We start from the raw sequence: 12,539 nt of genomic DNA on the forward strand, positions 1-12,539 counted from the left end.
TAATAATATTTGATGTGATTGGTTCTAGTGATATAGCTTTAGTCATTGAAATATATAATCACTTTAAATTGAAGTCTATTTTCTAGCCATCATACCATATGCACATCTCAGAACCATTACCACTCATGAATTCATACGGTAATATCTTCAGATCTCTCGTGTCATCGCCAATTGTTGGTCTTTTAGACCAGTTCAAAGTTACTTTGATATCTTCTTGTTGAGTGGGGGTGATTCATCTGCAAATATATCATTATGACTTTTCAAACTTGTGATTGAAATTGTTTCCACTGAGTTTTAATCCTTTTATCAATCTGTTGATGACAATTAATCCTTTAATGAGTCAACCACTGGGTACTTCAAAGCACAATATTCAAATAATACATCCTCAATTGATTTACCAAACAACTTTTCAGCATTTTGAACATTGCCAAAATATCTAATGGAATATCAAGTTGATTTCAATGATTGATGGACTAAAGAGCTTTATGGTCAGTATTTGATGGTATGAATAGATAATTCAAGGTTCCATACTTACATTATATCACTAATCTTGTTGATCTTGTTGTTGTTGTTGTGTTTGAGGAAATTCAAAAAAAGATTTGTTTTCAAATTTCCTGTGCCAACACTGAGCTTCCAGGCGGTTCTTAGCAAGTTCTCCATTGTTGGATATTTTATCACTATGAAAAGAACAACCATTATTTATTTATTGAGAGGTGAAATGTTCGAAAGGCGAAATTTATACCGATGAGACTCTCTATATTCAATCGATTGATCGTCCTTCTACAACTGGAGAAACTCCAAAACGTTTAGCATGAAATAGATTTACTTAAATACTTGAATGTGTTTTACCAGCTGACAGAGAGCTTCTATGGAAATCAACTTTTCATAATAATGGAACGAGCCATGATGTGGTCTTCTCAATAGAAAAGTCCGCTTTCAATGCTTTTAGATCAGAGCTTGATGTTCCAACGTAAACAAAGTATTCACCTTTCTCAGAAACCCATTTGTTTTTCAATTCATCAAAGAAAGCAGTTGATTTCCCAAGGTTCAACTTGAAAGAAATGTCCGACTTGACATTCTGTTTCAATTCAACTTTAGTAAAAGCCTTGAGCTCTTTCACAGGTTTTTGAATATTTAATTTTTTGGAACCAACATAAAGCTGAACTACCTCAGCTCCATCATATGAGCCAACATTCTTTATAGTAAGGGAAACAGAGAGCTTATCTTCAACAATATTAAGTCTTAAACCTGAAAGTTCAAATCTAGTATATGATAATCCATGTCCAAATGGAAAGACAACTGCTTTGTCAACCTTCTCATAAAACCTGTATCCAACATATATATCTTCCCCATAAAGCACCTTCCCATTGTTTGTTGTATTGTTTATGAGTGATGGAGTGTCTTCAAATCTTGTTGGGAAACTTAATGGAAGTTTTCCAGAAGGATTAATATCACCATATAAAACGTCAGCTATCGCATTCCCAGTTTCATCACCACCATAAGATGTGTAAACAACAGTTGAAGCTTTGGATACCCAAGGAAGCTCAACAGGAGTTCCTGCTTGGATCAAAACAACAGAATTTGAATTGGCATCTAGTACAGCTTCAATAAGTTTATCCGAATATCCTGGAAGTTTCAAATCTTCTCTATCACCACCCTCAGATTCCCAGTCTTTATTCAGCCCGGTGATGATAACAACTTGATCAAAAAGTTTGGCATTTGCAGCAGCTTTTTCAATCTCCTTTTCCGGATCTATCACCAAGGCTCCACCAAAGCGCAGACCACCACCACCATAGAATGTTTTGTTTGCACCTTTTGCAACATCACTTGTAGCACCTGACCCAAATTGAACTACTAATTTATAGTGTTTACCGCTTGTAACTTTAAATTTACCCTTTATTTCAGGAGTTCCAAGCCCATAGAAAGATTCACCCAATTCCTGATTGGTTGCATTGTCGACAACTAATTCATCTTCAATGAACAACTTTGCTGTTCCAAAGACGGCCAGTCCAAACTCGTACACACCATCAAAAGCAGGAATAAAACTTGAGACCAATTCAGCATAAAACTTTTCAGATTTCAATTTTGGATGAACATAATCATTCATTCTGAAATAGTTCACATCGTCCAAAACCAATGTGTCAAAAGGAACTCTACTTGTATCCTCAGGTGGCTCATTGTAAATTTTAAACAATGTGCCATTGACACCTTCATGATATAACTCATGTTTCAAACTTGGTAAAAACTTGTGGTTATACGCACCAATGTTAAAAACAACATTTTCATCACCAATTTTCTCTTTGACACCTTGAATTGGAGAGACTGCATAATAAGGAGTAGCTAGAGCAGATCCACCCCCTGAGAATGCTGCATAAAGTGCATTTGGTCCAATCACTAAAGTTCTCTTTTTTTGAAATGGTAGAACGTTTTGATCATTTTTCAGTAAAACAATACCTTCGCCTGCAACTTTTCTCAAAAATTCTCGATCTTCTGGTGCATTTCTTTCAGCTTCTGGAGCATTTTCTGGAACCCCCGAATCTTTAACTAGTTTCACCAAGTTCAAAACATTAAGGGCCCTTTCATCCAATGTGGATTCCAAGATTTTATTTGAGAGCAAGCTATGAGATACCCTTTCACCTCTCCATCTTCCAGGTCCTGGCATTTCAAGATCCAATCCAGCATTCAAAGCATCTGAAGTTGAATAAGTTCCCGTCCAATCAGACATTACCAAACCATTCCAATTCCATTCACCCCTTAAAATGGTTTTTAGTAAATATTCATCTTCACTAACATGAACACCATTAACTTTGTTGTAAGAAGTCATTAAGGCCTTTGGATTGGACTCTTCAATTGCGATTTCAAATGGTTTCAAATAGATTTCTCTGAGCGCTCTTTGTGATATAACAGAATCTGAAGAGAATCTTTCATTTTCTTGATCGTTTCCCACAAAATGTTTTATTGTTGCAGCCAACCCTTTACTTTGAAACCCATTGATATATGAAGCAGCCAATTTCCCTGATAATAATGGGTCTTCACTGAATGACTCAAATCCTCTACCACCATTTGGAATTCTTTGGATATTGACCGTCGGAGCCAATAAAACATGAACCCCTTTAGCCCTAGCTTCTAAATCTAAAAACTCACCAACTTGGTGTAACAATTCAGTGTTCCAAGTGGATGCCAATGCTGTTCCAACAGGAATTGCTGCTGTAGGTGTGCTATTGAAATGATGCTGACCTCTTATACCGTTTGGACCATCTGAGGTCCTTATAGATGGAACATTCAAACGATGAATAGGATAGGTGCTCCAATAATCACCCCCTTTATCAACTTGTTAGTGTTATGTTTTGCTTTTTGAATCTTGTGTATACATACCTGATAATAGACCAATTTTCTCATTAGTGGTTAGCTTCTCGAGGATATCCTCGACATCAAACTTTTCAGCCATGTTGCTTGATTAGTTGAGGAGAACATGATAAAGATTGGGAGGAATCTGTTCAAGTTTATAAATTGAACCATCATCCTTTGAAAAGTGTGTAAAGTGCGCCTATTCCCATATTTGGCAGTAAAAGCGGTGCTACAATTTTCGCGGTATTAAACTTTTTGTAAGCTGCGAAAAAAACGTTCACGAGAACCACAGTTCAAAGAAGAGATGCAAAAAAGAGTGCTCAATTCTTATAAGGCTCAAGAGTAAATGCTAATGGTAAAAGGGTTTCAATGTGTTCAAGAAGTGCCAGAGGATTGATAACTTTACACATCATAACAGTATTTTGACGATGTAAACACAGTTGAAGAAATCCCATGATGTATGGTTTGGTATCCAATTGATTAGGTTCTGATATTGAAGATGATATATGTGGTGAAATGTGGCTCAAAACTTTATCGGTGTGAATTTTGTATAAAGTTGAAGAAATTGAACCTGAGATCTGGTAAAAATATATTATAAGCCCATACAAAATTTCTTTAGATATGACTGAAGAAAAAGTTGCCAATGAGGTTCACACAGATTCTGTCCCTGAAAATGATACCTCTTCTACTTTCAAAAAGATTCAACTTGCTGTTAGATCTACTGGATTTTTAACCTATTCTGAGGAAAGGAAACTTTTGAGAAGAGTTGATTTGCGTTTGATGCCACTCTTGATTCTATTATACCTTTGCAAAAATTTGGATGTCAACAATATCAGCTATGTCACAACAATGAACAAAGGGACACATCACAATGTCTTAACAGAGCTCAAGATGACTAAGGATGATTGGTCATGGACAAGCACTATATACTTCATCCCATTTGTTATATTTGAAATTCCTTCTACAATCATGATGAAAAAATCTACACCTAAAGTTCATTTGTTTAGAATTGCTTTTCTATGGGGTGCTGTCACTGCTTGTCAAGCTGCCGTTAAAAACAAAGCTGGATTGTATGCATTACGCTTCTTACTTGGAGCAGCAGAGGCTGGAATGTACCCTGGGATGCTTAGTCTCTTATGTTTCTGGTATAGACCAGATGAAATCACCACGAGAATGGCTTTTTTGGGTGTGTTGGGGTCTTTTTCCAATATTTTAACAGCATTCATTACTTATGGTTTCAGTTTTGCGAGTGGCAGAGGAGGTTTATCTGGTTGGCAATGGGTTTTCCTCATTGAAGGTATTTTCACTGTGCTCTGCTCGTTTTTAATTCTTTTCTATTTACCTAATTATCCAGATTCTGCAATCAATTGGCTGGAAGAAGAAGAAAAGGCTTACTTGTTGGCTAGATTACCTCCACAAGCTCCTAAATCAACAGATGCAAATTTAAGTTTACCAGATATCAAAAAGGCATTACAACTTTCTACAACTTGGGCATTCTCCTTTTTGAAATTATTTCAAAGTTTAGGAACATACGGGTTGGCATTTTGGTTGCCTTCAATTATACAAGATAGCAGCTCCACAAACTGCACCTCTTCTAAGTGTCCCGTCTGCTGCAATGGCTGTATTTTCAGGAATTCTATTTTCCTACTTTGTTGATAGGGCTTATTTTCCTCCAGGGTACCTTGTTTTTGCATCTTTGGTAGTTTCATTGATTTCATTTATTATTTTGACAACAGTTCAATTGAAACCAGTACTTTATGCATTCATCATAATAGCAACTCTCTCATCTGCTGCTGATGGTTCAGTTCTGAGTTCCTGGATGACCCATACTTTAGAAGGGTCTTCTCAAATTGGGTTTGCGTTTGCATTTTCAAACTCACTGGCTCAATTAGGTGGTATAATTGGTCCTCAAATTTTTAGAGCTCGCTACGCTCCTAGATATACTGTCCCATATGCTGTTTGTTTAACATTTATTGGGCTTGCAATGATTATTGTTACATTTATTTGGTTGAAAACTAAAAACGTTACTTACAAATTGATGAGAGAAAGAAGACAAAGATTGAAAGAGCGTAGCGTCGATCCAAATGAAAAGCCAGTATACAACCATGAAGTTAGTGAATTAACTGAGTTCAAATAAATATATTTCGTATCGTACAGGCAATTTGTAGTAATAGATGGCGTGGAAATGAGACAAAATTACTGTGGATTTCTCTTCTGACGCCACACATATCGAGGTTCAAACTTTCACAACTATATAAAGGGTGTGTATAATTACCAGCTCAAGTTTATTACTCTCTTATTATTTATTCACTTCCTTCATTCAAGAGAAAATGGCTCAATTCAACGATAACGATCCAAAAGCATCAGGTCCTTTAGAGGCACCATTCCTTAAATTTTACAGTGCAGGTACCACCAATGGCCAAAAAGTTGCACTTTTACTAGAGTTGTTAGGTTTAAAATATATTTTAAGACCAGTTGACTTTAGAAAGACAAAGGAAAACAAACAAGAATGGTTTTTGAAGATTAATCCAAATGGGAAAATTCCTGCAATTCTCGATGTTGACTCAGAGGGCAACACTATTACTTTGGCTGAATCAGGTGCTCTATTATTATATTTGGCAGAAAAATATGATGTGAACCACAAGTATTCATATGCTTCAACAGATCCTTTACATTGGGAAGAAGTTGAGTTGTTATTCTTCCACGCCAGTGGATTGAATCCAGCACAAGCCAACTTGAATTGGTTTAGAAACAATTCACCAGAAGACGCCAAAAACATTGAAAGATTCAACGATGAGGTTATCAGAAGTTATCAAATCCTTGACGATAAACTAGCTTCAAATGGTTCAGGATTCTTGGTTGGTGACCACGTTTCTTTAGCTGATTTGATTGCGTTACCACATGCCAGAGTTTTGAGTAACAGTGGTATCGATGTTTCTCAGTTCAAGAACTTGGAAAAATGGGTTGCTAAAGTCAGCGACATCCCTGAAGTTAAAAAAGCTTTGGCCTTGTTATAAATTGTGATGTTGTAATAAATAGATCACCAAAAATTTTGTAGAATAACCTCCGTAATTCGCGAATCAACAACTACAAAAAATCAAAACAAATTGTGGATACCTAAACAAAAAGGACAAAGCTCTAGAATCAAAACATGAGCTCCAAGGTTGAAAAGCTGCCTACCAAAAGAACAAGATCCAAAGCTGGATGTATCAATTGTAAGAAGCGTAAGAAGAAGTGTGATGAAATCAAGCCCATCTGTACTGGTTGTTTGAAAAGAGGAGTCACATGCCACTACAAATTAACCACTTTCCAAGAGGAAGAGGATGACTCAACAAAGATACAAACGGTGAACTTGAACTTTTTGATGGATAATGATGAAAGTAGCTGCCATGGTGAACTCTACAGTGAGCTAATATGGCGTACGCTGGACTCTGAATCACTTTATGATCATTTGATGTTACCCACAGAGCTAGAGATAAGGCTTCCTTTTGAACTTTCCACAAGGGAGTTGAAATATTTTGAATACTATTGTAAGGAAATATCACCAAACCTCTCCATATTACCTCAAAAATTCAATCATTACTCAAAGCTCTACATACCTATTGCATTAAAAGCAAAATCGGTTTTGTTAACACTAATTAGCTGGGGTTGCCGGGTTATGAATCAAAACAATTTAGAATATGACACTACAACACAAGATAATTACCTTGAACAGATAAAGTCCATAATAGATAAAGACAACCAAAATTTGAACAAGGAAAAGTTTCTTTCAAATTTCGTGAGCTATATGTTGCTTGTTTCTATGGAGACTTCATTTGGTGATACAACAAAATGGCCAATATATTTTATATCATGTTTCAATCTACTCAATAAAATGCCTGGAAATTTTCAATATTTGCTTCAGGAATTTTCAACAGATGGTTATTTATTAGCTGAAAACTTTGCTTATTTTGATGTTTTGGCTTCTCAATCCAATGAGAATGGAACATTTTATCCGATTCAAGAGTACCAGGATGTCTTCACAAATATTGGTAATAACATACATGACCCTTTACAAGGGTGTGCGAGACCAATAGTTGTACTCATTGGTAAAATAATTACTTTACTGGTAGAGTACAACACTTTAAAGACCACGTTTGATTTGCCTGAATGTGATAAGATTGGTTTACTACATAACATTATGACTAGAGCTGATATCTTGGAACATGAAATTAGATTTTGTAAACCAGATTTGAGTGCTCTTATAGGTGACAAGACTCAACTTGAAGCTCATTTAACATTTTATGAACTTTATCAAATTGCTGCCCAAATCTATTTGAAATTAGTTATTAAAAAATTACCACCAATAGTTCCAGAAGTTGAAGTATTGAATTTCAGCTTAAAACAAGATCTTGAGATATTGATTAGTTCCGAATTATTACAAAAAAATTTAGCTTTCCCAATGTTGGTTCTGGGAATAAGTACAACTGGACAAGAAGATCGCAAAGATGTTGAGTCAATTTTTCAAAGACTTATACAAAAAACAGGGTACATGTGTGGTTATCAGAAAATTTGGATTGTTGTGCAAAAAATTTGGCATTTGAACAATAATGGAACTAAAAATATTGATTGGTTCAAAGTTACCAGTCAATTAGGATGGAGATTAAATCTAGGAAGATGAAAGCTTCTCGGGTAAATCATCTAAATCTGGTCTTCTTCCTGAATCAAAATCAATTTCATTGAATTTTATGAAACCATTTTTAAAATAAAAAAAATCATAGCAAAACCATACTATAAAGAATAATGGTAGCATGATATAACCATCAATGAATGTTTTGTAATCAAATGGGACAAAACATGACCAACTTTGAACCAAAGTCAATACGATTCCTAAAGTAATTGCAATATAATTTGACCAAGGAAACAGTGGTGCTAAAAATGGTAACTCTTCTAATGGTAATCCATTTTTGATATAGGCTTTTCTAAATCTCAAATGAGTTATTGAAATACATGTCCAAACAATAAATGAAGCAACCCCTGTAACGGAAACGATATAATTATATGCCACGCTTGAACCTGATTTATAAGACAAAATAGACAAAAACCCAAAAAGATGAACAAAATGAATGGCAACATAAGGAATACCTCTTTTATTGACTTTTGTAAAGATTTTAGGACCATAACCCTCTTTAGCCCAAGTGAATAATGCTCTTGAAGCGAAAAAAATTGCAGAATTAATAGAACTGAAACAAGTGATCCAAATCATGGTAGTAACAAAATATTTCCCATTTGCCCAACCAGCATTTGTAAAAGCAATAGTCATTGGTGATTTCAAAACTTTATCACCAGAGGTCAACATTGGATCATTATAAGCCACTGTTATACCGTAAAAAATAGATAACCCAAAATAGACATAGAAAACTCTTATAAAAGTGTTTCTAACAGCAACAGGAATGGCTTTTCTTGGATTTCTTGACTCACCTGCAAGCATGGACACACCTTCAACTCCACTATAGTACACACCAGCATAAACAAACGAGTTTGCAATACCTTTGAAGCCAGACCTTAATGGGAAATTTCCAAATGGGTTATCAGGCTTATGATCTTTAATACCACCCCCTGCATAAACGATAGCGAAAATGTAAAACCCTGTTAAAAACATTAGTTTCATAACTCCCAACACATATTCACTTTCACCCCACCAACTAACATCCAAAGTTTGGAAAATTGTGAAAACAAGCCAAAATATTAAAAACCAACCATAAGTTGGTATTTTCGTTGAATAAACTTGTAAGGCAGCAGTTAGAGAAGTGTATTCTGATATGATATTTGTTATCCAAACCACAACATAGTAGAGAGCCACGGTTGCACCAAAGCCTCTGGTGACAAATCTAGAAGCCAATATTGCAAAATTTTGATCATAGGCTGCATTAAGTTCACCAATACTAAACATCATGGAAATAACAAGTATTCCAACTATACTAAAACCGACCAAGAGACCAACTGGTCCACCAGAAGCTAACGCATTTGAGATTCCGATAAACACACCTGGACCTATGACACCACAAAGGGCAATCAAATTGATCATACGGTTCTTTAATCCTGCATTAAGCCCATTATCTAATATATCATCACCTTTTGAATTTTTATGATATGGTTGCCTTGTACCCACTGGAGATGTCTCCACAACGGAGACATTGTCTGAAATTTGTTCTTTTCCACTATCCATTGAATCCCAATTTATTTGGCATACTACCAACAAATATCAGCTTCAATAAAATGAGGTCAAGGGCTTTTTTTTATATGTTTCTCCAAGATACAGCTTTATCTTTTTATCAGCCAGAAAGTTTAATTTTTTCAGCATCTGGATTACATAACCAAGCTGAAAAGCCGCGAAAAATGCTTATCTTCAAGTCGCAAAGTTTTTTCCAGTTTTATGATATAAAGCGTCGGTTTCTCAATTCATCAATCGTACTAAAAGTACAGGTCTATCTTAGATCCCAGTGAAGTAATGACTGTTGAAGATATTCAAAAAAGATTTGAGGCACTAGCAGCAAAAGTTCCTATCGTGGACACCCATAATGATTTCCCGTATACTCTAAGGGTTCAACTACATAACGAAATCTATAATGATCCAAACTTTGACTTTGACAAAATCCTTACGTCACATACTGACTTGGTTCGTATGAAGCAAGGTAAAATTGGGATTCAATTCTTCAGTTGCTTCATTGAATGTAAAGACCCTGATTACTTGTATGAGGATTTCAATAAAGCTAATTCAGCTGTTCGTGACACTTTGGAACAAATTGATGTTACTAAAAGACTAGTTGATGAATATTCACAACATTTGAGCTTTGTTAATACAGCAGATGAGGCTATGGAAGTTTTCCAAAAGCAAGACGGAAAAATTGCAATCACTCTTGGGGTTGAAGGTTTACACCAATGTGATTTATCATTGGCTGTTGTTAGACAATATTTCAGTTTAGGTGTTCGGTAAGTAAGAATCACGGTATTAACAATTTCATCGTACTAACCAAAAGAATATAGCTACATCACTTTGACTCATAACTGTGATAATCCTTTTGCCACAGCTGCTTCATCTGTTGATGCTGGTAAAAAAGACAATGGTCTCACTAAATACGGAGTTGATTGTATTAAAGAAATGAACAGATTGGGTATGATTGTTGATTTAAGTCATGTTTCTCATCAGACTATGTTGGATACGTTAAAAGTCACAAAATCACCTGTGATTTTCTCACATAGTTCTGTCTATTCGTTGACAAAACATGAAAGAAATGTTCGAGATGATGTTTTGTTGAAAGTTAAAGAAAATGGAGGTGTTGTTTGTATTAATTTTTTCCCCTTATTTTTGAGAAAAGAAGGAGAATCTAGTGTGACAATTGAAAATGCTGTGGAACATATCAAGTATATTATTGATTTGATTGGTTGGGATCATGTTGGTTTTGGTTCTGATTTTGATGGTATTCCATCAGGTCCTTCAGGTTTAGAAGACGTTTCTAAATACCCTGATCTTGTTGTTAAAGTGTGGGAGGCAACTAATGCAACCGAAGAGGACATTGCAAAGATGATGGGCTTAAATGTTGTGAGAGTGTGGAAAGAGTGTGAATTGGTCTCCAAATCCTTAAAATCAAGTAAACCGTTTGAATCCAATTGGGAAAAAAGACGTTGGGTATTTGAAGAATATTGCAAGGAATTCCCAGCAATGTTCCCTGGTGCTTATGAGTATAAAAACAACATTTACAAAAGTGATCAAAAATTGGATAACAGCACTGGTGAAGTGTAATTTTCTAATAATACGGTTTCATACGTATATGCGACAGTAGACATACTCTTCAGATCGCTTATCAGCATTGTATGATTTTTTTTCGCGATGTCGATGAGTAACAATTGGATGATATAAAAGAAGACTCAAATCTTCAAGAAAACTCAACTTCACCATTCAAATCCACCATTATCATGGCAAAATACGTTGTTTTAGGGGCAGGTATCATTGGTTTATACACCACGTACCATTTGATACACACATTGGGGATCGATGGAAAAGATATCAAGATTATTGCAGAGTATTTTCCTGGGGATCAGTCAATCAACTATACCTCACCTTGGGCCGGTGGTAACTTTTCCTGTATTACCTCAGATGACGAAGATGTCTTGAGATTTGATGAATTGACTTATACAAATTTACAATCAATCTTGGAAAAGATTGGTAAAAGTGCAGGCTTAGCGAGAAAGAAAAGTACTGAATTGTTTGATACCTACCCTGGTGATTTAAAAGTTGCTTCGTTAAAGAGTTATCTTGAGGAGTTCAAGCCAATCACAAAAGATAATTTACCAAAAGGTGTTGAATATGGTTTTACTTTTTTGGGTTGGAATTTTAACTGTCCAATTTTTTTATCAAATTTTTTGATTTACTTAAAGTCATTGGGCGTTCAAGTCTCTAGAACCAAAGTTGAACATATATCACAAGCATTCTTGCCAAAATCAAAAGTTGTTTTCAATTGTACTGGTATTGGTGCACGTTCATTACCAGGTGTTCAAGATTCAAAAGTTTACCCAACTAGAGGCCAAGTTGTTGTTGTTCAAGCACCTCATATCCAAGAAAGCAGAATGAGATGGGGTGAAGATTATGCAACATATATTATTCCTAGACCAGACTCAAACGATGAATTAGTTTTAGGAGGGTTCTTACAAAAGGAAAACTGGACAGGTGATACTTTCCTCTCTGAAACTGAAGATATCATCAAAAGAACAACGGAATTGTGTCCTGAAATATTGGATCAACCTTTAAAAATCATGAGAGTTGCTGCTGGACTAAGACCAAGTAGACACGGTGGTGTTAGAATTGAAGTTGAGAATATTGAAGGGAAATATTTGGTTCATAATTATGGTGCAAGTGGATATGGATATCAAGCAGGATTTGGAATGGCGTATAAGGCAATTGAATTATATGCCAAAGAATCAAAGATAAAATCAAGTCTATAAAACAAGATAATACACTCAAATTACATCACGATATTTCACCCAACCCTTTGTCTTATTTTCTCGTAAACTTACTGCGTAGATGCCAATATCATCTCTTTAAATACCTTATTGAGCCTTGAAATCTTGAAATCTATTTTCCTTCAGAGGGGTCAAAGTTTAAAAGTTGATCCGTTGCGACTCGGTTTTGCAGCCGCAATTGAAAAAGCGCG

The 12,539-nt window shown here is 35.4% G+C and overlaps 7 protein-coding genes across 7 annotated transcripts; 5 read left to right on the forward strand and 2 right to left on the reverse strand.

The window, feature by feature from the left end:
• Positions 1-863: 863 nt before the first annotated feature.
• WICANDRAFT_68987 (beta-glucosidase H) lies at positions 864-3,455 on the reverse strand. Its single transcript, XM_019184150.1, has 2 exons — positions 3,376-3,455; positions 864-3,321 (listed from the first exon to the last, which is right to left on the reverse strand). Exons 1-2 carry the CDS (start codon positions 3,446-3,448, stop codon positions 884-886), a joined length of 2,511 nt encoding a protein of 836 aa, XP_019037762.1. The 5' UTR covers positions 3,449-3,455; the 3' UTR covers positions 864-883.
• Positions 3,456-3,969: 514 nt separating this feature from the next.
• WICANDRAFT_84355 (uncharacterized protein) lies at positions 3,970-5,485 on the forward strand (the record flags this gene model as incomplete). Its single annotated transcript, XM_019185698.1, has 3 exons — positions 3,970-3,996; positions 4,048-4,946; positions 5,008-5,485. The coding sequence occupies 3 exons, from the start codon at positions 3,970-3,972 to the stop codon at positions 5,483-5,485; spliced, it is 1,404 nt and encodes a 467-aa protein (XP_019037763.1).
• Positions 5,486-5,735: 250 nt separating this feature from the next.
• WICANDRAFT_17192 (glutathione S-transferase family protein) lies at positions 5,736-6,359 on the forward strand (the record flags this gene model as incomplete). The annotated part of the gene is made up of 1 exon (XM_019180731.1): positions 5,736-6,359. A coding segment is annotated over one exon (624 nt), but the record flags the coding sequence as incomplete, so codon positions are not given.
• A 140-nt stretch (positions 6,360-6,499) lies between these two features.
• On the forward strand, positions 6,500-8,008 carry WICANDRAFT_79105 (Zn(II)2Cys6 transcription factor; the record flags this gene model as incomplete). Its single annotated transcript, XM_019184840.1, has 1 exon — positions 6,500-8,008. One exon carries the CDS (start codon positions 6,500-6,502, stop codon positions 8,006-8,008), a length of 1,509 nt encoding a protein of 502 aa, XP_019037765.1.
• WICANDRAFT_84357 (uncharacterized protein) lies at positions 7,997-9,556 on the reverse strand (the record flags this gene model as incomplete). Its single annotated transcript, XM_019185699.1, has 2 exons — positions 7,997-9,462; positions 9,496-9,556. The coding sequence occupies 2 exons, from the start codon at positions 9,554-9,556 to the stop codon at positions 7,997-7,999; spliced, it is 1,527 nt and encodes a 508-aa protein (XP_019037766.1).
• A 282-nt stretch (positions 9,557-9,838) lies between these two features.
• Positions 9,839-11,131, forward strand: WICANDRAFT_79107 (dipeptidase; the record flags this gene model as incomplete). Its single annotated transcript, XM_019184841.1, has 2 exons — positions 9,839-10,320; positions 10,375-11,131. 2 exons carry the CDS (start codon positions 9,839-9,841, stop codon positions 11,129-11,131), a joined length of 1,239 nt encoding a protein of 412 aa, XP_019037767.1.
• A 173-nt stretch (positions 11,132-11,304) lies between these two features.
• Positions 11,305-12,330, forward strand: WICANDRAFT_32172 (FAD-dependent oxidoreductase; the record flags this gene model as incomplete). Its single annotated transcript, XM_019181925.1, has 1 exon — positions 11,305-12,330. The coding sequence occupies one exon, from the start codon at positions 11,305-11,307 to the stop codon at positions 12,328-12,330; it is 1,026 nt and encodes a 341-aa protein (XP_019037768.1).
• Between the last annotated feature and the right edge of the window lie 209 nt (positions 12,331-12,539).

This window comes from Wickerhamomyces anomalus (assembly GCF_001661255.1).
Source record: "Wickerhamomyces anomalus NRRL Y-366-8 unplaced genomic scaffold WICANscaffold_4, whole genome shotgun sequence".
Classification (NCBI taxonomy): domain Eukaryota; kingdom Fungi; phylum Ascomycota; class Saccharomycetes; order Phaffomycetales; family Wickerhamomycetaceae; genus Hansenula; species Hansenula anomala.